The sequence below is a fragment of the Lepus europaeus genome, chromosome 5, assembly GCF_033115175.1.
Source record: "Lepus europaeus isolate LE1 chromosome 5, mLepTim1.pri, whole genome shotgun sequence".
Classification (NCBI taxonomy): Eukaryota; Metazoa; Chordata; class Mammalia; order Lagomorpha; family Leporidae; genus Lepus; species Lepus europaeus.
The window spans coordinates 105,909,447-105,933,017 of NC_084831.1; the positions used below are offsets into that span (position 1 = coordinate 105,909,447).

General features: G+C 55.5%; 1 protein-coding gene across 2 annotated transcripts in view; it reads right to left on the reverse strand.

Annotated features, from left to right (window-relative positions):
- KCND3 (potassium voltage-gated channel subfamily D member 3) overlaps positions 1-19,618 on the reverse strand; it is a 216,574-nt gene extending 196,956 nt beyond the window's left edge. For both annotated transcript variants that reach the window (XM_062193488.1, XM_062193487.1), the window contains exon 1: positions 18,513-19,618. In XM_062193488.1, coding sequence (XP_062049472.1) covers positions 18,513-19,618 — 1,106 coding nt within the window. The remainder of the gene's footprint in view (positions 1-18,512) is intronic.
- Between the last annotated feature and the right edge of the window lie 3,953 nt (positions 19,619-23,571).

The following is a 23,571-nucleotide window of genomic DNA, read 5'->3' on the forward strand; positions in this document are numbered from 1 at the left end:
CTCGCAGGAGGAACTAAGAAGAGAAGATGGGGGTCCCAGGCTGACGCTGGCGCTGTCATCCCAGCTTCTGCACGTGGAAGACAACAGCCTCGCTAGGTTCCTGTGTGCCTGGCTGAGCAATGCCCACAGAGCCCAGCCCTCGGGCGGCTCCAGTCCCACTTCTGCTCCCCCTGCAGCTTCTGCCCTGCGCTTCCCTGGCCCAAGTTGCTGGCACACCATCTGGTGATCCTGGGTGAGCCAAGAGTTATTTACCAGGGACGGCTCTGTCATCTGGCCATCGCCGCCCATGCACCAGGGCAGCAGAGCTCGGCCAAGGCCCAAGGATGGCTAATACTGGGCGCTCACATGCTCCAGGCCCTGGCCTAGGCACTTTATGACAACATCATTGTGCATGCCCACTGCCAAAGGAGAAACTGAGGTTCCCAGATGGACTTCCGCGTGGTTCCGCTGCAGGGAAGTGGCAGAGCTGCCAAGGGAACGCAGGTGTGTCTGCCTGCAGAATCCCGGGCCCTGATTAACCCCCACTCTGCAGTGGGGGCCCCCTGGGAGGAGCCAGGCCTGGGGTGCTCTGCACAGGCTCTGACCGCAATCACGGCAGTGAACTTCGTCCCCTTTGTCCTGGGGCAAGCGGCAGAAGCCCTGGGATGGGAGGAAGGTAGTGTGCCAGAGAAGAAAACCCATTCTCTGCCCATTCACTGCCTGCCCCAAGCCTGACCCAAACGGCCACTCCATTGCATTCCATCCCACACGCAAGACGTTGGTGGAAGCTGCTTGGACTTTTCCCCAGGCTGAGGGCCACGTGCACCCCACCCCGATCCTGTCCATACCCCCCTACCATTTCCCACTATGCAATTCAGTCCACGTGGTTCACGGTGAAGAGCCTAGGGGAGGTTGCAAACTCCACCCCCGATTATTTCCATCCCTTTTGTATTCCCACGCAATGGGACGTGGCAGCTCCTTCCAGCAAAAAAAGCCAGAGTCCCTTCCTCTCTGCTTTGAATCTGAGGCTGGCCGTGTGATTCCAGCAGTGATCGGGACATTAGCAAATATGACCTGAGCAGAGGCTCGGAGAGCACTTGCACATTAGGTTCTGACCACACCTCCTGCTGCGCCCTCGAACCCGGCGCCTGCCACCACTGACAGGGTCTGTGCTTGCCTGCTGGACAATGAGGGACGACCGCCAGGCCATCCATCTGTGCTGCCCCAGGGCAGGCCCGTCCACAGATGTGCGAGTGAGGCCACCCCTGCCGAGTCACAGCACGCTGCAGGGCCCGCCCGAGCCGGCCCCGACTGCCCAGGCCATGCCAGCCTGCAGAATCGTGGGAAATGACCAGTGTTTATGCTTTGTGTCTTTGGCTTTCGGAGTCATCTGTTATGCAGTAAAAGCTAACTGCTCGGAGCCCCACGGAGGAACTGAAGAAGCTGCGGGAAACTGAGTCCAAAGGAGTGTCGTGAACAGAGGGGTCCATCTAGTGCAGGGGATTCTGCAGCCAGAGCTTGACCTTGAAGCCCTTCCCTGATGTTGAGTAGTGATGTGACCTTCGCCGAGTTCCTCACCCTCACTGTGCCTCAGTCTGCTCATCTGTAAAATGGGGAGAATAACCCCATTTGAGAGCACCAGGGGGCTCTAGGGGGGCTTTCCTACCACTGCTACTCGGATAAACAGCCTGGCCAAAGCCCCAAGTGTCAGAGTTCCCACGTGGAGGAGAGGAGGCTGACTAGCGCATCTCCAGCTCCAGTGAGAACCGACCTGAGGCAGGGAACCGCGGCCTCCGGGAGGGATGGCAGACAGACCTCGGGAGAAACTTCCTGCCAGGGAGCACTGCTTCCAGCCAGATGGCCTCTCCTGTCGCTGCACCCACACACACAGGGACTTCCTCCCTTTCCCGAGGTTTCCTGCTTAAGCAAGGCCTCAGCGTCTCTGCCTCCCTCGGCATTCAGAGGGAATCAGTTCTCCACAAAAAGGAAGAGGAGAGGCATCCTTTATCCCACTCCTCAATCCCAACCACTGGCCAGGGTCTCTGAATCGCCTCCTGGTTACAACTCTATTGCAACTCAGCAGAAGCAGTGAAACACACACTTACATAGCTGCATGGTAGCCTGGCTCCCGGCTGGGGCAAGGCAGGGCAGGAAGAAGGGCCAAGCCTCCTCCTGGGCCCCAGTCCCGGGCTCTGACCCTTCTGTCTTCCCTGGATTGGCACATGGTGCTGGACCAAAGCAGATTTCACTGAGGAGGGCCCAGATGGGACTCTGAGAGCAGCAGGTGAGTAGGGGTGGCTCCTGGGCAGCCCAAAGCCAAGATGCCAAGACAGAGCTCCCCAATCTGTGGCCAGGGCACAGGTACACTAGAATGGGCCCCAGGCAGGCAGACAGATGCAGAGCCCCACGGTTCCCCAGGTGGCCTTGCAGGCTGGGGACAGCAGAGCACCTGGTCAGTGACCATCTGCCTCGAGGCCAGCCCCAGGCCGCAGAACAAGGTCAAAGGTGCAGCCAGGGCACCACGCTGTGGAGCTCAAAGGGAAAATATCATTAAACTTGCAGCATGGGAGGGAGGCACAATACAGAGGGGTGATTCTTTGCAGCACAAAGTGTGTGTTTTAAAAATTCTAGCTGCACTCGGAGGTAAACACAAGAAGGGCGCAGACAGCGGAACAGGCTCTCTCGCTCTTCCAGAGTCAGAAAAAGGAGGGGATCTGATCCTCCCTGCCGAGGTAGGGGGTTCCTGCAGGCTGGGCTGCTGGGATGGCTGCGCCCTTCAGCTTCCTTCCCAGCCCCCAGACTGCAGCCTTCCACTCTCCAGGGAGCCCCACTGGAGGCGTCCTGCTCCAAACTACACCTGGGGAGCTGCTCCTCACGCTAGGGGGCTGGGACAGCGGTCAGCACAGCAGGAATGTTTGCTGAATGAATAAAGGAAACGGGCAACAGTAGACTCAAGTGGGCGCCTGCAGTTGGAAATTTTGCTGCTCCCTGTCCCCACCCCAACAATGTGTGTGCGCGCATGTGTGCTGTGTATATGTGTGGTGTGCACGATATACATGCATGTACATGTATGGTGTGTGTGCCTGCACGTGAACATGCATGTATGCATTGTGTTCATGTGTGCATGTGTGTGGTGTACACAGTATGGTATGTGCGTGTGTGTTGTGTATGTGTATATACATGTGTGCTGTGTGCATGCATGTGTGTTCATAGGTGCACATGTGTGGTACCATGCATGTATGTGTTTCTGTGTGCATATGTGTGGTGTGCACTCATGTGTGTGTGCACAGTGTGGTGTGTGGATGCATGTGGGTATGTGTTCATGTGTGTGGTGTGTATTGTGTATGGATGTGTGCATGTGTGGTGTGTGTGCATGCATGCAGGTATGTGTGTATGTGTGTGCAAACAGGGTTGATCCAAGAATTGCTAGATTGCTCTGGTTTGGAAAAGATTCCCCAGCAATCCTGCCTGAATTCTCCCACCAGGTCACTTTTTGGAAAAAGAAGCGGATGGGTGAGGGCCTCATCTAAGGGGCAGAAGATCCAGCCCTGGGTCACAATGCTGCCAGGGGGTCAGCATGCAAATATTCCAAGAATGAAGGGCCTGGTGGTAGCAAACAGAATAAGTACCTAGAAGTTCTTCAGTGTCAACAACGGCACAGGTGACCTGAGGCCGCCCCCCCGCCCCCCAAGGCTGTCTCACACACTCGCACTCAGACACACACACACACACACACACACAGGGCCTGTTTTGAGTCCCTCCTGCACCTTATCCCCACAGCACTGTCCCTTTCTACCCCCAATGTCCTGTGATTTTCACCCTCCTCCAAGTCCTGCCTCTTCTGTGATTCTTCCAGGAGGGGCAGATCTGACCATCCCCCTGAGCCCGCCCTGTCTGGACAGGTAGCATCCCAGAGTTACGGACTCCGTCCTGCCTGGATTCATCCCCACCTCACTCTTGCCATGAAATACACAAACCTTGCACCTGACTCACTGCCCACTCTTGTCCTTCAGTGTGACTGACCCATACAGGTGCTTCTCACTCTGTCTGGACAGAGCCTGCAAGACCACTAGGAGGCAGCGACAGGCCAGTGGGCAGCCCCCGAGCCAAACATTCTGCAAGGAGCTGGGGTGCGGACCAGAGGCCCTGACTGAGGAGCAGGGCTGTCTGTGCGGGCAGGGGCTATGGACTCCAGCTTCCAGAGGCTGAGCCGGCGAGAGAGCCTCCCCAGGAGAGACTCTCGTCTGACCCTTCCCAGGCACCAGCCCATGGCCCCTTTGGTCCTCATCCCCTCTGCCTCTTGGAAAGAAAGCCAGGGAGACTCTCAGAGCCGGAGAGAGCCCACACGTCTACCCTCTCCCCAGTCCTCTGTGATCATTTAATGGTTGGTTTCATTCACATAATTCAAGGTAATGCAAGCCAGGCTGCCCACATGGATGCTAATAGCAATCTACAGATCCCCCTGCACTCCTGTGGGGAACTCAGGTAATAAAATAATGGGGATGGAGAAGGGAAGGGCCATTTACAGACCAACAGGACAACAGGGGAGAAATGTAAATTGCTGATGGGTGGGGCTTGGAGGAAGCCAGCTCCTGATGGAAGCGTCAGCATGGGTGAGGGCTCCATGCATTCCCAGAACCTACCCGTCCGTCTCGCACAGGTCCCCGCTGTTCTCTTGGTGGTGGCTCCACCCCCTGATGGGCTTGGATCTGCCAGGGCTGTGCCTGGGTTGCCCTAAGTCAGAGCCAGGACAGACACCCTGGAAATGTTCGTGACACTGAGTCCACCAGGGACTTCCCTGATTGTAACAATCCCTGCCTTCCAGAGCCATTTCCTAGCAGTACCTGCCGGGTTCTCAAAGCCCTTGTCCTTGTGGAAGTGGACCTGTGTCCAATACAAAGGGGTGGGGTGTGATCACCGAGCCTCTCCAGCAATGGAACAGACTGCATCAACGCGGGTACAGCCCTCACCCCCAGAAAAGCTCAGGCAGAGCCGTTGCCATCTGCTGGGGAGACTGCTGAAGGGGATCAGTCCCAAGGGGGACAGCAAACCAGAGTAAAACCAGACTCCACCAGGCTGACATCCATCCCTGTCCTCATCCTCGAAGACTCTTCTTGGTCCCTGGGCCAGCATCTTTTTTATTTTCAACATTTATTTTATTTGAAGGGCAGAATTAAAGAGAGAGATCAAGAGCAAGAGCAAGAGCAAGAGAGAGAGAGACTTCCATCTGCTGGTTCACTCCCCAAATGGTCACAATGGCTAGGGTTGGGCCAGGCCAAAACCAGGAGCTTGGAATTCTATCCAAGTCTCCCATGTGGGTGCAGGGGCCCAAGCACTTGGGCCATCTTCTGCTGCTTTCCCAGGTGTATTAGCATGGAGCTGGATCAGAAGTAGAGCAGCCAGAATTTGAACTGGTGCCCTCATGGGATGCCAGCATAGCAGGTGGCAGCTTAACCCACTGAGCCACAGCACCTGCTCCAGGGCTGATGATGTCTTATGCTTCCCTCTCACCTGGCCCAGCCAGAGGCGCCCAGAGAGCCGAATTCGCAGTGCCCTGGCGTCTCTCAGCACAGCGCCCCAGCCCTGCAGGGCCAGGGGCTACTGACCTGCTCTGGATTCCTGGCTCCCCATCAAGTGCCCTGGAGACCTCCGGAGGTTCCTGCGAGCAGCACCTCCAGGGCCTCTCCACGGAGCTGCGTTTCCGACGGCCACTTTGGCCAAGGACTCTTTTAACTTCTGCCTTTGGGGAGAAGAGGAAACGGGAATGGGAAGGTCCCCGGCGCCCTACCATCCGCGGCTGGTTCTCTAGGCTGCAGAGTATCCAGGCTACTGGGCTAATGACCTCCTTTCCTTGGAAGAGCCAGACGCAAGGCTTGCGTGACTGGCTAGGAGGCAGGAGCTCACTCAGCCCAATCCCTGATCATTCAGCTAAGGCTACCGAGGACCAGAGAGAGGCAGTGGCCTGCCTGAGGCCATGCAGCCTGCCAAAGTGGACCCACACCCAGCTCTCCTGACCCCCAATCCAGCGGTCCTTCCTGGCCCTACTGAGCCCTGCTCCAGCAAAGCACTAGGTCAACACACGTAAGCCAGCCCAGGCACAAAGCACCCAGCTCAGAGCGGGGACACAGCAGCCTGTGTGCCTCCGAGGAGAAGCTGACCTTACATGGAAATATTCAGAAAGTCGAGCACGGTGTGTGGGGGTGGGGGCAGAGGAGGGGGCACAACGCTCGCTTCAGCATCTCTCTCTAAGCCCTGCCCAGACCCTGAGCCTGCCAGCCAGGCTGCAGGAAAATGTTTTATTAATCAGCACAATGCCATTTGCTGGCTTGAGACAGGCGTCTGTGGGTGTGGGGAGAGGGGAGGCAGGGGGCTTTGGCTCAGCCGTTCCTGGAGGCAGGAGAGCAACAGGCCAGGGGGACTGAGAAAAGAGCACGTGTTTGGGGTCACGTGTGGTGCACTGTTCCTCTTCACCTCTCTGGGCACTGTGAGCCCAACAGCCAGTAGAGGGGCAAAGGGGGAGAAAGGTCAGCACCTGGCGCCTTCCTCCAGGAGGGGGTGGGGCACACCTTTGACACCTGGGGTCCACCTCCCCTGCCTACGCCATCTCCTGAAGCAGTCACAGATCATTTCAAGGCCTGTCAGAACCTCACCCCGACACGGAGTGCAGGATGCAACCACCCCCCCCCCCCCGAGGAGGGGGCTCCTTTCCTTAATTTCAAAGCTGTGGCGACCAGCCCTGAAGCTCTGTGATGGCTGTGGCATGGGGCCGGTGCCATGGGCGCCAAGACTAGGACGCTAGCAACAAGTGCACCTGGGACCAGCTCTCCAGCGAAGGAGATGGCATGAGATTTCCAGAAATTCTCATCAGAGACATCCACATTGGATATTCACAGAATATGCAGATGTACCATTTCCCCTCTTCCTTACATTTTGAGGGGGGGCGGGGAAGAGACCACAAACCCTACTAGTTTTGTTTTAAAGAGTTACAGAGAGGAAGTGTGGGGGGTCTTCCATCTGCTGGTTCACTCCCCAGACCACCACACCGTTAGGGCTGGACCAGGCTGAAGTAAAGAGCCAGGAGCTAGGAGCTTCATCTGGGCCTCCCACATAGGTGCAAGGGCCCAAACACTTGGACCATCTTCCACTGCTTTTCCCAGGCCATTGGCAGGCAGCAGGATTAGAAGTGGAGTGGCCAGGACTCAAACTGGCGTCCTTGTGGGATGCCAGAGTGGCAGGTGGCAGCTTTACCCACTGCACCACAGCGCTGCTCCCCCCCCCCACTAGTTTTTAGCACCTTGAAAATCCCCCATCTCCTGAGTGGGGCACTGGGTCTTCCTCTCCTCTGTCCAAGGCAGAAGCTGCAGAAGGAGCTTCCTTCATCTCCCAGGGAGCACAATTCAGACTCTCAAGCTCTCCCAGGGAAATCTGGCGGCTTAGTGCCAGGGCAAGAGCAGACCCTGCTCCGACCAGTGCCCCGTGGACTCCAGCACCTCCAGGCACCAGCAGTAGGCTCTGAGCTCTGAGCAGTCCTCTGTTTCCTCCTCTACAGAGATCAGCAATACCTCTCTAGCATGGTTAGCAGCAGGATTAAGTGCATATCAGCAATTTATACTTAAGGGACCAGCGTGGCGGCACAGTGGGTTAAGTTGCCATCTGCAACACCAGCATCCCATACAAGTGCCAGTTAGAGTTTCCCACTGCTCCACTCTGATTCAGCTCCCTGCCAGAGCACCTGGGAAGGCAGCAGAAGACAGCCCAAGTACTCGGGCCCCTGCACCCTTGCAGAAGCCCAGGTAGAGTCCCAGGCTCCTGGCTTCCACCTGACCCATCCCCAACTGTGTCATGGTATTGCCATGGGTGCTGCTAAGGACAGCAACAGGAGTCTCCTGTGTCAGGGTGAACCCACTTCTACTCACTCATCCTCAGCAGATACGGCAAACAGCTGCTTCCCCACCTGCTGGGGAGCCACCCTGAAGAGACTCAAATGAGTCACTTCCGGCCTGGAGACGGCCTCCCTCCACGGCCCACCGTGCTCCCGCTCAGGGACAGCAGGAGGACCGGCTGTTCGCATCCTCGGGGGCTGTGACCCTCAGCTCTCAGCACAGGTCAGGCTAACGGCCTTCATTCCCCTCCCCTCGCCAGCCTCACCTCTTTTTTTCACAGCTTTTAAGTCAACTATTCATTTCATTGTGTGTGCTCATTTGTTTATTGTCTGCGACTCCCACTCCAATGTCAGCTCCAGAGCATCTGTCTGTTCGCTTAACAGACACACCCTCAGCCTCCAGCAGAACAACAGTTGTTGAGAAAATGATCAAATGAATGGAGGCATCTCATTTTCCCACCATCATCTTTCAAGGGTCAGCTGAAAGGCCACCTCCTCCAAGAAGCCTTCCCTGGTTCCTGCCAGCTCCACGTTCTTCTCATGCTTTCCAGTCCTTTATTTGTCTCTCACTTTCCTGAGCCTAAGAACATAGCTCACGGTAAGTCTGTTATTGCACTGGGGCTCCTTATAAAGCTACCAGACTCCAATGGAGGCAAAGGACCTCAGCATGAATCTAGTAATTGCTACTATAATGTGGGAGCTTGGGCACGCTGTCTATCTTCTCATGTGCAGAACGGGAGCCTCACGCCTGCCTCCAAGGATTCAGTCCCCATCTGCTCTCTCTTTTGGGGCCCCTCACCGCCAACTGGGTCTGTGTCTTGTTCACAGTGCCAGCTGCAGCTCCACGCATGTTTACTGAACCACTGAACCATCACCTGCCCTAGTTGCTCACCAGGGGCCCCAGAAGTCTCCTAGGGGTGATGGATCAGAGGGTGCTCCCAGTGATGCCAAGGGTGTACCCTTTTCTCCAAGGAGAGGAACAGCCTCTCGAGCCTCTGCAAGTCTACTTAAGGATCCGGCCCCATGAAACCCACGGAGGCTGCACCACGCTGAGTCGGCCCCATTCCAGGCCAGGCGGGGTCGGCTCTTGGTCTGTCATCATTCAGACCCCATCTCCTATCCACGTGCCAATGCAAGTGGCCCTGTGTCTGTTTACATTTAGCAAAGCCAATAAACAAATTCTGCTTTCCTGACCGGGTGCTGGTTAATTATCATTGTAGGAGACTACAAAAAAAAAAAAAAAAAAAAACCCTCTTGTTTTGCTCAGAAAACCAATCTTCCCTTTTAGCTCCAGCAGAAACACAGCATGAAAGGGAACTTGCACAGGTCTTGGCTGGAAGCTTTGGCACGGCTGTTTGCAGGTGGCAGCAACGTTCCTAGTGGGGGCCATGGCCCAAGCACCAGCACATGGAGCAGGAAGTGTTCTGCAGGGCCCTCGCTTCTTGCCTTCCCTTCGTGTTTCCTCGGCTGCTCGCATCTATTTGTCCTGCCTCGGCTGAGGGTTTTGGAAAGCGCCTCTGAGCCCTGTTCTTCCTGCTGGGCTCCAGGGCCGTCTTGCCATCTGGCTGCCGGCCACCTCAAGGACACCCAGGGTTAACTGTAAACACCATGGATCCAAAGCCAAGTGCATCGGCTGTCCTCCTGCCCACCTGTTCCTCCTCAAGTGTTTGCCAACTCCATACCTCTAATCACCCAGGCTGATCATTCCTGCATGCTTTTGACTCCACCTCCTCTTGTTTCCCTCTCCACTCCACTCCATCCTCTCCTTTTCCACTGCCACCATCCAGGTCAGGCCTTCTTTACCTTTTACCTGGATCCATCTTCTGGCCGACTACCCAGAGTCCAAGGGCTCCCTTCGAACATTCATGCATTAGACAGATGCCAAATAAATCTGCCTAATCAATGCATCAGGCTCCCTCATGCCTACCAAACAAATTCTTTAGCCTAATATTTTAGACCCTGTACATCTGTAGCAAATGTTTTATTCCTGCTCATCTCGAGCTATTTTTGTCTTCATAAACCCTAAACACTAGAAAACCAGCATATTAGTTAAGCTCCCTAAACACCATGCCCTTTTGCCATTTACTTGGACTTCCCATTTTCACATATTAAAATCCTACTTGCCGTTGCTGGTCTAGCCGAAATGTCACCTCGTCATTCACCCAGCAGCAAATATTTATTAAGCATTTAGGCTGTATCAGCACCTCCCGACCATTTCAGCAAATGCCCCGTTCTCTCTCATCTACTCTCATGACCATACTCTGCTCACTCACTATATTGCAAACTTCTTAGGGACCCGGCTAGTACCTTATTTGTTTCTATATCCTCCACATTGTCTAATAATGTTCCTTGCAAATGCTGGGTGTTCCGTGTTTGCTGAATTGAATCAAGATGTATGCTGGCCATGGTTTTTTTATCTTGTTCAGTTTAACTCTCCTATCTTTTTCTAAGTAAGCATGTCCAGAAAGAAGTAAAAATAAACCAATGACACTTCTCAGCAGCTATAAGCCTGTAATTATGCTTAACTCTCAGTTATCCACGGCACTGGAAAAATAGCACAGGAAACAGTCCCACACCAGAAGCAGAAAAACAGTACCTCCAGGAGCCTTTGACATGTGCCATTTTTAAGCATTTGCCTTTTTAATTGTTTGGCTGATCAGCTGGTGTCTGGGTTCACCACGTCTCAATAGCAGGCTGAGCATCGGGACGGAAGGGGAAGGGGTGACTTCACTGGTGGGAGGAACCCAATGCGAGATGAAGCTTTTGCACCATCACAACCTCAAAGGCACGGGGTTGGGGGGGGTGGTAAGGCAGCCAGTCCTATGGTGTAGCCTTCCCGCTCCGGGGACTGCCAACGGTAGAGACTTCCAGACCCCCTACACAACTCACTCTGGTGGCCAGCACTTGATTGCTTTAAAGAGGACGACAAAGTGCTGCCGAAACCGCTGAGGTTCTGGAACAGGGGGAGGGAGGGAGGGAGGGAGGGAGGGCGGTCGGGCAGGCGGGCCCTGCCTCTAGTCCTGGAATTTGAGGCTGCCCTGCTGTGTCACCCAGAGCCACTGGATGCAAATCAAAGGAAATGAGATTTGCAACTTTGCACTGATAGCCAGATAATGTAGGGGGGAGGGGGAAGAAGCTCCCCTTTCCCACTTCTGAAGCAAACAAATATCACACATGGAGATTCGGCAGCTGCATCAGTTGGGGAAAATTGATGCACATTTCATGTGTCAGGGAGCTGAATCCCAGAGAATGGAGCCAGCCTCCCAGAAAATGGTTTCTTTATATAGTTCCATCCATTTATTGTTTGATTGGACTTTCTGTATATTAAATTCAAGCTGTTCTGCCGCTCACGGGTATTATGATGCGCTGGCTCGGTAGGAAATAATGAAGGTGATGGGGTTTTACAGCATCACATTACAAAGGAGGCGTCCCCAGCCTCATTCATCTCTCCATCAACTAGCCTGAGTGTGAGGTGGCACTTATATTAAAACGATTTTTCTGATTCTGTTTAATGACACTCATTCGAGTCCTGACACCCGGAATACGATTACACGAGCTAAATGCAATCTTATTCCATGCAGCCGTGGTCGGCAACGACTGAGCTGTCCTCTCTCCCAGTCCCCCACCTTGCCAAACCCCCCTCATTCTCATGGGGCCCAGCAGAGGCAGGTGGAGGTAGGGAGAAAAGCAGGCTGGACCCAACCCGGAGGCCGTGAGGGCTGAGGCTCTGCGCAGAGAACTTAGGATGCCTAAAAGCATGGTGGGAACTCTTTGGTCCTTGTCACGCCCAAGTTCCCGTTAGAAAGCTGGGTTGAAGTCAATCCTGTGCACTGCTTCCAAAAGCGACTGGCGGAGACCCAGTCCCCACTTCCCAGAAAAGCAAAAGTGCCCTGGACATCGCCAGAGACAGGTGGGAGGAACATGTAGGGCATCAGCTTCCGGGAGGAGTCGGCTGTGTGCAGGTCCGCCTGCCCCAGGACGGGCACAGGTGGAGAGAGAGGCTCTGCTCCTCTCCCTGGCCAGGAAGAGCTCCCAGCCAGGATGGAGCGGGGGCCAGAGCCCTGCGGCAGGTGAGGGAGGCTGAGGGGCTCCTTCTCTCCTGCCTTCTGTTTACACCACAGTGAGGCAGAACAATTGCTGCTCCTTGGGAAGAACTCTGTGTTTACTGGTGTGTTTCAAGAGGGAAGCCCAAACAAAAGCCCACAGAGAGATGGGGTGGGGTGGGGAGCATTGAGATTGACTTTGAGAGATTCTAGAAGAGAGTGGGGAAGTGGGTGCCGCTCTCAACATCTCCTTCCAGAAGTTGCAGCCGTTGGAACTGCCAGATGGGAAGACACAGCCAACGTAGGGTCCCGGTGTGAAGCCCCCAGAAGGCTCACGCTCCCCCTTCCACACACACACACACACACACACTGTGGGAGTTCCTCTTCCCCTCCCCCACAGCCCAGATGCCCTGTCCACCCCTGTGTGGTTAGCGTGGCGCCTGGGTCCCGCTCATGGCAGTGAGCACAAGCCCCACCCCTCACCAGGTGCCGGTCTCGGTGCCTGCGGTGACAGGCAAGTTCCAGGCAGGTGCGGTGCTCCTCGTCTGCTCCCAGCTCCCAGCACCAGGCCTTCTGTGAGGTGCCCGTGCTGCAGCTCAGGCTCTCTGGGCTCGCTCACTGCTCACTGAGCTCTCGGCTGCCTGGACGCCTCTTCCAGTGCCTGGTGGAGAAGGCCCTCCTGGCTGTGCCTTCAATGCCGTGCCCTGCTGCTGGTGGGGCCACGGAAGTTCTCAGCCTGCTGGGCGGGAGCAGGACCAGCCAGGGCTTCCTGGGAAAGCTCCTGCTGCCCCAACCCTCCAGTATGTGCAGAGTCTCACCCTTCTCCCACCTCCCCTGCTGCCACCCTCAGCTCCCGTGAGTAACACGGGTACTAGCCAGCAGCCAGGTGCTCCTTGGACAGCTCCGGAGCCCTAAACCCTTCCCACGGCAGAGTCTGCATGAGTGGCCCCCTCCATTACCTCTCTGGCCCCCCAGTTCTCCTCTGTCCCCACTCATGGGGCTCAATCACCGGGACTCTTGCTGTTCCCAGAACAGTACCCCCAGTCCCTGCTGCCTGACGGCCTTTGCGGGTTCTCTTCCTGGAACACTGTTCCCCCAAGCTCCCCAGTTTCCCTCAGGACTCTGCCCAAATTCTACCTGTTCTAAGAGGCCCTCCCCGTGCGCTTGGTGTCCCTTGGTCCACTCGGCTCCCACACTCAGCACTCCCTATCAGTCATATTAGGCTACATTGTTCTCTGTAGCCTGGCTTGATGCACCTGCTTGTTGCTCTGTTCACTGTCTGGTCCCATCCACCAGGGCGAAAGCTCCACAAGATCAGAGAGTGCTTTCTTCAGCCCTGTATTCCCAAAGCCCAGTGGGGACTCAGTAGCTATCTGCTGAATGAAGGGGAGTGTCATGGGGAGGGGGCCGCATGGCCAAGAGGTCAAAAGCAGTGACAAAGATCCTCCACAAGAAAACCCCCATGGGGCCAGCACAGTGGCGCAGTGGGCTAAGCTTCCGCCTGCAGTGCTGGCTTCCCACATGGACACTGGTTCAAGTCCCGGTTGCTCCTCTTCCAATGCACTCTCTGCTATGGCCTGGGAAAACAGTAGAAGATGGCCGAAGTGCTTGGGTCCCTGCACCCACGTGGGAGACTTGGAAGAAGCTCCTGGCTCCTGGCTTCGGATCAGCGCAGCTCTGGCTGTTGCAGCCATTTGGGGAATGAACCAGTTGATGGAAGACCCCTCTCTCTCTGACTCTTCCTCTCTCTCTCTCTCTCTCTGTAACTCTGCCTCTCAAATAAATAATCTTAAAAAAAGGAGAGGAGAGGAGAGAAGAGGAGAGGAGAGGAGAGGAGAGGAGAGGAGAGGAGAGAAGAGAAGAGAAGAGAAGAGAAGAGAAGAGAAGAGAAGAGAAGAGAAGAGAAGAGCCCCAGCCTGCTACAGCTGAAGTCAGAACTGCCACACGCCCTGCTTGGCCTCCTTACTTCTGCCCTGCCCACAAATGCCCTCTGACATGACAGTGTGGCTATAACTGAAGCTGGAGAAGCCAGGGTGCCAACCAAGCTGCGTGACTGAGTGAATGTTTACTGAGGCCCACCACAGCCCAGCCCTGGGCTAGGCACGAAACGTGCAATGATCTCTAGATTGGAGATCTGCCCTCAGAGGGCTCACGACCTGCAGGAGAGACCCACAAGCAGCTCAGGCTAACAAGATGTGGCAATGGCAAGAAAGAGGAGTGCAAGGGCTGTGATGGGAGGCAGCAGGGGGTACCCAGTTCCTGGATGAGATGATGTGGGGCAGGGGGTGTTCTCGGGAACAGTGGGAAGCGTGCTCCGGTTCAAAAGAGAACTAAGCAGATGCCTTACATTGGGCTGATGTGTGATCACAGTGCCTGTGGACCCACAGAGCCTCCCATGTTGCCAGGCACACAGTAGGCACTCAGTAAATGTTGAACAAACAAAGGAACACAGGTCTGCATCCTCTCTCAGGAATTTCGGCCCCAGAAAATCGTCAGTTAGGAAATGTCCACAAAGAAAAAATTTGGAGGTCATTTGTTCTCGGTTAAGTATCCCACGATCACAGTCCCCTGGGCAGGAGGCCCACCATGCAGGAGGAACTGCTGGCCAGTGTCTCAGGACAAGACACTTCGGTGTTGGGAGGGGGGCTGATGAGTCCTGGAGGCAGTGGATAAAGGCAGAGACTTTGGGAATTGAAGGGTTAACAAAAACCAGGCTGGGGCCCTGGGGGGAGTCCCAATGCCCCATTCTGTGGCTGCCTGTATTGATCTCGAAGGCCAGGCTCCAGGCCTCCTGGAACCTCAGCAGGCCCTTCCAGGATTATATTTTAAAGGGAAATGCAAATCACCTGGAGGCTGCTTCGTGCTTGGAAGAAGGGAAAATAGATTCTGTTTTTGTTGAAAGTGATTTGGGGCACCGTCAAACTCTCTCTCTCATCTCAGAGCACGAGGTGACACTTGGGCTGCTGGTCTCAACTCCATCACTGAGCCGACGGGGCAGCAGCCGGCACTGCCCTGTGACTTCCCCAAGCCCAGGGGACCGAGGGGCATCCGCATCGCAGCTGGCGCTCCTTGGCCACGGGCTCCTAAGGCTTTCCTTACCCATGCTTCCCATGCCCCCACCAGAGCTTCCTCCCCAGCCTGACTTATGCAGTCCAGGCCCACTGTGATCCCAAGGAAAACCACACAGGAAAGTCTGCTTCGAGTCGTTTACATCATAGAACACATCCCCATACAGTTCCGTTGGTGTTACTTAATACTGGAAGTTTCTGTGTTAGCCCTTTCCTCTGTTAACTGAGATAATTGCAGATTTATTTTATTTATAGCATCAATTACAACACAGAAATTAATCCTGAATGGTGCAGTTGGGAACACAATTGTCAACGGGGCACCCGGGAAACCTGGGTGGGAAGCACGGGGCCCACCAGCGTCGGAGAACATGCGGGAAAGCCATCATCCAGCCCTGACGGCGGTCGGGCTGCTACCGCTCTTTCGTGCTTAAGGTATTTTGAGATATTAAATAAGCAGTAATAATTGGCTCTGGGAGATCCCTCGCTGGAGGATACCCGAGTAACTCATCAGCAAGGTGCCGGGAAAGCAGAGATGGCAACCAGAGCCGGGAAGAGCAAATGCCTTCACGGGGCACATGGGCTCTCGGCCTGCCGGCCAGTCTCGCTCTACAATGAGCCGAGGACAACCTCTCTGCGCACCAGAAATGGGAATTCAGGGAAAGCGCAGGGCAGGGAGGGTCTGCGGAGAGGAAGAGGTGGGGGTCTGTGGGGAGCTGCTGGAGGCAGCTGGACCGTGTCTCAAATGCCAGTGTAACAGTAAGAAGGAAAGAAGTCTCCAACCAGCCAGTGATGCGGTCAGAACAGAAACCAGCCAGGGGAGAGGGAAAGGTTTGCAGGGTCAGGCCAGCAAGACCTCCAGTAAAGGCTAGAAGATTCCCACAGTCCTGCAGGTTACGCCTGGTGATGGACCAGACAGCAAGTAGAAGTCATTCGCTTCTCTCCGAGGGGCCCGGGCGAGGGCAAAACACAAGGGCCAAGGGGGCTCCAGGGGCTGCAGGGGCTGCAGGTTCAAATCCTGGATCCAGCCCCGAGAGAGGGCATGTCTAGAGGGGACCGAAAACAGCATCAGGCCGAGCAAATGGAGAAGGCGCCCCATTTACACTGACCCATCCATTAAAAAGCATTTTGCCAAGCACCTGCTATGTATAGCCAAGCAACGAGCCTGGTAATGGTGCCGACTGCCAACTCAGGTCAGAGTCAAAGCAGCCTGATCCGGCGTGGAGCTGCAGCACTGGGGTGGAAGGGGAGAGAAAGGCTGCCTTCCTATTACTCCTCTGAGCTCAGGGAAGTCACTGCTCAGGGTCACTTTCTTGTCCATTTGGTCGTGTTCCCAGAGGCCTTCTGATGCGCGGGGAAGGGGGAGCAAGCTCATTTCTGGCCCAGGGTGGAGGGAGGGGCTCATGGTCCAGGGGAGCATGGCCCTCCCCAGCACAGGCAGCCTGTGCTTCCTCACCACGCTCAGCCTGTCCCCATCTCCAAGAAAGTAAATTTGAGGTCAAGACCGACTGCCCCTTGGTGTCAGACTCGCTTCTTGAGCGAATGCCAAAGGAAGACAGCAGCTTCGTCAGTGGCAGTAAAACACGGATTCTGGCTCAGAGCAACCACTCATTTCTAAGGCAGTATCTGCCATAAGGGAGTGTTTTGTTCACAACATGCTGTGTGCCTAGCACAGAGCACGGCAGGCAGTACTCCTTGGCCTGATGCTGTCTTGACTCGCAAAATGACCAGGACAGAACATCACACCCAGAGGCCATAATAAAAAAAAGTTACAGCCCTGAAGTCTGACTTCCATCTAGGGTTCCTGAAGGCGTGGGACCAAGTCGGCTGGCAGAATGAAAGCAGCGAGGGCACTGGAGGCAGCCAGACTGGTATCTGAAAACCAGTTGTGCCTCTTATCAGCTGTGTGATGACAGGAAATGTACTTACCCTCTCTGAGCCTCGCTTCTGCGTGTTTAAAGGGTACAGACTTTTTCTTACCTTGCAGGGCTGTTCTGTGAAGACTTAAAGATATAATATATGCAACGTGCTTAGCACACTGCTGACACATAGTAGACACCCATATGCTGTTATACTAATAATAAAAAGTAACGGGCAGCTGGCCAGCGAGGTTCCCATTGATCTCCCGAGATGATCCCAGTTTAACTCTAATAGCCATCAACGTGCCCTGTTTTTCTCCCCACAGCAGGCCAGAGACGTCCCTCTACTGTCGTGTGTGCCTTCCAGGGGCGCCTGAAGGCACCGGGGGGTCAGAATCACGTTCCCCCCCACTCTGGGTGAGCAGCTACTGGAAGTGTTGGAGTGGGAGGGAGGGGCAGGACGCGTGTTGTCAGACAGCTGAGAGGCAAAGGGAGCAAGTGTGGCCTTCGGAAATGATGTGGACACCGCCGTCCCTCCCTCCCCCTCCTGTGTGGCAGAATGACAAATGCCATCATTTTAAAAGGTCCTGTCACCTGCTCAGTCACTCTCAATAAGCGCACACAGCACCATGGAAAAACCGACACCACCGCCACGGGGCTTCGGCCAGGGAAAAATCGAATCACCAGGATGCCACCAACTGAATTGTCAAAGACCAAATAAAAAGCTTCATGAATTCCCCATCTGCAATATAACGCTTCCTAGTCTAAGCAAACACAGGCCCAGTTCGTGAATTGTGGAGGGTTTCACATCAGCCGTGGTGGCGCCCAGCAGCGGAAGCAGCAACCCCGAGGAAGTCTACGTCTCCATAGAGCTGCTTGGATGGGCTCTGACCCTGTTAGCATGAAGGCTGTCATCTCCCCTCCTGAGACCCCTGCCTCACCCGGGGGGCCACGCATAAGGGTCTGGGACCTCCGCCGGAGAGGGGGCCTGGGAGCGAGAGACCCGGCCGAGCCCCCCCGTCCCCGCTCTGAGCACTTGTCACCTGCTCCTCTGTCTGACCGCACTCAGACCTTCTCACAGTCACCCAGGCCAGCCGGGTCACTGAATCACCAACTCGGGCTGTGAGATGGAGCCTGCTCCCCCTGCGGTGAGAAAAAACCCAACCAGGCGCCTTGCTCTGTAGAAAGCTCGGTTGCGGAGTCACTTAGAGGAAGCCTGCTCAGAGCTGCGGAACCCTGGAGCCTCTGCGGGCAAGGCGGAGGAGAAAAGTCAGGCCAGAGACAACAGCCTTCGGACGCACTATGGAGAAGAATCGCGAAGCAAGCATCCCCAGCCCGGGGACACCTGCACACTCCTCCCAGCACTCTCCCTTCTCCCCACAGCCCTCTTCCTCCCCGTGGCCACCCGGATACACACTGCAGGTTGCGATGCAGCCGCCTGCCCCAGTACTTCACAGCCCCAAGCAGAGCGCTGCTGGAAGAAGGAGGAGCGGTCACAGTCGTCAAGTTCTACAAAACACAAGGCCCTGTCCCAAAGAGAAACATTCGATTCAAAGCCACAGGCCCCTGATCCATCCCTCCTGGGCTTTCTCCTTTTGCAGCAACCTACCTGGATTCCCCAACTCCCTCCCCATCCCGGGCTCACCTGCAACCTCTCAGGTGCACCGCGCAGGGGCTGACTTACCCCAGGGTGGTCATGGTGACGATGGTGTACCAAAAGGAGGCCGGGATGCTCGTGAACTTGCTGGCGGAGGAGCCCTTCTCGGCGTAAAACATCACAGTGGCGAAGATGATGATGGCCATGGTGAGGGAGAAGAGGAGGAAGCCGAGCTCCGAGGCGCAGCTCTTGAGCGTGTAGCCCAGGATGCGCAGGCCCTGCGAGTGGCGAGAGAACTTGAAGATGCGGAAGACGCGGAAGACGCGCAGCGTGACGAATGCCCCGGACACGTCCTCGTTGTTGGTCATGACCAGGCCGATGTAATAGGGCATGATGGCCACCACGTCTATGATGCTCATGACGCTGCGGATGAAGCGGTAGCGGCTGGGCGCGGCGAAGAGCCGCAGCAGGTACTCCACGGTGAAGATCATGACGCAGGCCGTGTCCAGGCAGAAGAAGGCCACCGAATAGCGCTCGCCGCACGGCAGCTCCTTGCTCCCAGGCACCGTGCCGCACGGCACCGTCTCCACCACGTTGGTGATGACCGAGACGGCGATGAAGAAGCCCGTGACGTAGTAGAAGACCAGGGCCAGGGTGCTGGTGTGGGGGTTCTCGAAGGCGCGCCACATGGTCTGGCGGAAGCTGAGCGACGGCATGGACTCCTGGTTGTTCTCCGAGTCGTTGTCGTCCATGAGGCGCTCGGCGTTCTCCCTCTTGCGGTCCTTGTACTCCTCGTAGCAGCAGTCGCCGATGATCTCGGGCAGGATGCCGTAGAAGGCCAGCTCGTCGTCGTAGGCCGAGATGCACTCGTAGCGCGGGTAGTGCAGCTTGCCCGTGCGGTAGAAGTTGAGCACGCAGCGGAAGACCTCGGGGTCGCGGTCGAAGAAGTACTCCTTGGTGTCCTCGTTGAAGAAGAACTCCTTCTCCGTGCTGCCCAGCAGCGTGTCCGGGTAGCGCTCCAGCGTGGTCCTCCACGTCTGGAAGCGGCGCCCGCTCACGTTCAGCACGATCAGCTCATCCTGCCGCTTGCTCTTGTCGGCCGGGGCCAGGGGCATGGGGCAGTTGGCCACCGGCATCCACCCGATGGCCGCCGCCCGGGCGAAGGGCAGCCAGGCCGCGACGCCGGCCGCCATGCTGACTCCTGCGCTCCGGCCGCCGGCAGCTGTGCGGACCCTCGGCACACCAGCTTGGAGTCAGTCCAGCGACCCCTGCGGGGCAGGAGGAGAGAGCAGAGAAAGGGGTCAGTTCTGCTGCCGCGGCCACCAGGACTCGCCCTGCAAAACGGGACAGCGCAGGCCAGGCTCAAGTGCCAAGTGCCCGAGGCCAGTGCAGGCAGCAGCGCGCACAATCACCACCACCGCGGATAGGGCGCGGGGTTCATCCGCGTCCTGCCCCGCGTGGGGAGGGCGCCTAGCACGCGGCAAGGAGGCGGGGCCGCCAGATGTTGCCCACAGCCCGACAAATTGCCAAGTTCCGAGGGGCTCAGGAGCGTGCACAGGGAAAGCCGCTTTCGCAGGAAGACCTGGGAAGACGCGGGTAATCATCAGCTCTGAAAGGTTATGGCGTTATTATGGATTTAAATTGGGAGAGGGTAAATGAGTTCTCATTAAACGAATTTAAAAGTGGGGTAAACATGCTAATTTTTATTTCACTCTTCATCCACCAGGGTAATCAGTAATGGGGTGTGGATGAGGGAGATCAGGTAAGTGCGTTCCTTTCATTCTACCCAGATGAGGAGGGAGTGGCCCTTGTCTGGAACATTCCTTGAGACTGCAGGTGACCACAGGAGGCTTGGGGCTTAGTGATGCTCTGTCCCCAACTCCCACAAAGAAGGATGTCCCTGGCAGAGTGCTCCTACTCTGCAGGACACTTGGGCCACTCCTCACTCCAGCAACCAGATGTCCAAGTGCACCTCTCCAAGCCATGGTGGGAAGACATGGGAAAGACTAAGGCTAGGAAGGCTTTCTTCCCATTGGTGAAGAGGTTCTGGATTCACTGCTGTCCACACGTTGTCTCTCCCTCCCCAAAAGGAAGTGATCCACGTTCACTGCCATCCATAGAGTCCTCGCCCACCACCATTTGCCCACCCGCCATGGCCCCCTGTGGTTATGCAACACTACTCCTTGCCATGCCAGCCTCTCACCTAGTCTCCACTCCACCCTGGGGACATTCCTCCAGAGCCGGACCACCTTGTCCCTTCCCCCACAGCTCTCTGAACCACACTGTCTACACTTCACCACCCCCTGCATGGATGCAAGGCACAATGGCACAGAGAATTATATTTGGCTTTGGGAAACAGAGTTACGTTTTGAAGATGGTAGTGAAATGACTCTGCACTCCCCAAATGTGTGCCATCTGTGGGAAGGCATGTGGAGACACAGAAACACACGCAACAGCAATGGGAAATAGTTTGGGGCTGGCACGCTCCTCTCACTCATCCTAAAGGGATCACACAGCACAAATCCCAACTGGGAAATACTGGGATCCTCTGGAATCCAGTTGGCCTGAGTCTGGGTTTAAATAAATAAAACAGAGGTGAGTCTTGGCTTTCCCCCTCTGTTACACTAAAACTTGTAACAGGATTTGAGCTTCATCTCACCCCGTAACCCTGCTTCACGGTCTCCGACTCCCAGCTCTTCCAGGGTTTCCAGATCTCTGCCTCCTCTGGCTCCTGAGCTGCCACTGGACTTTTCCACCTTGATGCCTCTGAAGCCAGACAGGCTTAAACAGAAGCTATCTCCTTGCAAAAAGCTGTTCTTCATTTTTGGCTCACAGCATCCCTAACCCCAGGCCCGTCACCTTGATCAGCCTTTTCACTGTTCCAGCCACAGAGCCTTCAAGTCAGGGAACGGTCACTCTTACTGCCTCTGTGAAGGCAGACTCCCTCAGGGCCCCTTCCCACTGGCCTGCTGGCCCCCACACTCACTCGCCACCTAGTTTTTCCTTATCCCCTGAAACCCTTGCTGCTCAGAATAATCTCCCCAGAGCAAGGTTCAAGTTGTGTTTTGCCCCACAGCCTACAAAACAAAGTCCGTATTCCTTTGGTCCACAAATGGATCCTGGCTTAACATGCCAGCCCAGGAGCCCATGCATGCATCCCGGCCTCCAGTGCAGGGCCAAGGACTGGCTCAATGACAGCCCCTGGGGTGTCTGCCTCTGGACCATTCCCCCTCCTGCTAGGACTATGCTCCCCTTTCACCCTTCCTGGCGGGGTCTCCTCTCGAGGCATGCCTCTTCCTCTCCTCACTGTGAGACGGTCTCCTCCCTGTGGGCTGCCCCTCTGCTCTAGCCCCTGCCACCCTCTGTCCAGGATTACAGATGCTCCATCCACAGCGTATCAGCAACAATGGCTAACAACTGCGGAACACTTACTCTGCCAGGCATGGCGCCGTCTGCCACAGATATCTCATTTAATCCTCACAGCAGTCCTAGGAAGAAGAGTGCATTGTGTGCCCCATTTCGTGGATAAGGAAAAGTAAGGTGATGTGTAGCCATCTGATGACTCCAAAGCAGCAGAGCAAGGCTTCTGCCTCAGGCAGCTTCCTGAGGACTGACTGTATGTCAGGCCCGGTGCTGCAGGCTCCGTGGAGCATCCCAGCAGACCCGACATGCAGTCCCGTGGCTACACACCACTGGCGGTCTGGCTTTGCAGCATGAGGCATTGTAATGATGGTCTCGAGAGTGTTGTAAGAGATGCAAACCCAGGCAGTCTCACTGAGGATTCAAGAACGCAACCAGCCACTCCCTGGCTTGTCCCCATCCTGGACTAAGCTCTTTAAGAGCAAAGGCCTTGGGGCCGGTGTTGTGGCGTAGCGGGATAAGCCACATATGGGTGCTATTCAAGTCCCTGCTGCTCCACTTCCGATCCAGCTCCCTGCTAACACGCCTGGGAAAGCAGCAGAGGACGGCCCAAGTGCTTGGGCTTCTGCACCCATGTTGGAGACCTGGAAATTGATCCTGGCTTCCGGCTTTGGCCTGAGCCACCCTTGGCTGTTGCAGCCACTTAGGGAGTGAAGCAGCAGATGGAAGATATATACGTCTCTCTCTTTCTGTAACTCTGCCTTTCAAATAAATAAAATAAATCTTTAAAAATGACAAAAAAAAAAAAAAAAGAGCAAAGGCCATGAGGCCTCAACTTCTGTCTCATGACCTCCAAGGTAGCACAAGGTATTTCATCAGGGGGTGCTCTGACCGGGAACCCCAGCTTAATAGATACTATTTGCATCCCATCAAATTTAATCCATGCTATGCTCTTGTATTTCGGGGGCTGTCAAGGGTGAACATTCTCACGCCAAACAGACAGTAACCTCTGGAGACGGGTCTGAATCAGAAGACTCCCACCCGAGTGTCTGCTCTGACTGTATCCTCAGGTGTTCTCGGGGAGTTGATCTCTCCCTGAGTATCCTCCATCTGCGGCAGGAAATGCTTTACAGGTCCCTCTGATCTGATGAGGGAAGGTTGATTGAGATGCCACAGAGACAGCAGAAATGACAGTGGCATTTCCTGTAAGTGTCGCCACTCAGAGAATAGAAAAACACAGACCTGATCAACTCTTGATTCTGGGAACCAAGGGGAGTGGGGAAAGAATGCAAGTCCATGGTGCGTGGAACATGTCTTGCATTTTATCTTTAAGAACCCAGCCAGTGCAGTGGCTTACTTGGCTAATCTTCCGCCTGTTGCAGGGGCGCCGGGTACTAGTCCCGGTTGCTCCTCTTCCAGTCCAGCTCTCTGCTGTGGCCCGGGAGTGCAGTGGAGGGTGGCCCAAGTGCTTGGGCCCTGCACCCTCATGGGAGACTGGGAGGAAGTACCCTGCTCCTGGCTTCAGATCAGTGCAGCGCTGGTGGTAGCAGCCTTTAGGGGAGTGAACCAACGGAAGGAAGACCTTTCTCTCTGTCTCTCTCTCTCTCACTGTCTAACTCTGCCTGGCAAAAAAAAAAAAAAAAAGAAAAGAAATTTACCCTTATAGCTAATTATGCCTCTTTAGGACCAGGAGATGTTATAGTGCCTCAGCACACACTCAGCTTGAATTTTCATGGGGCAAGGGAAATTGGGAAAGCAAGCTCCCGATTTGAACATCTGTCACTGA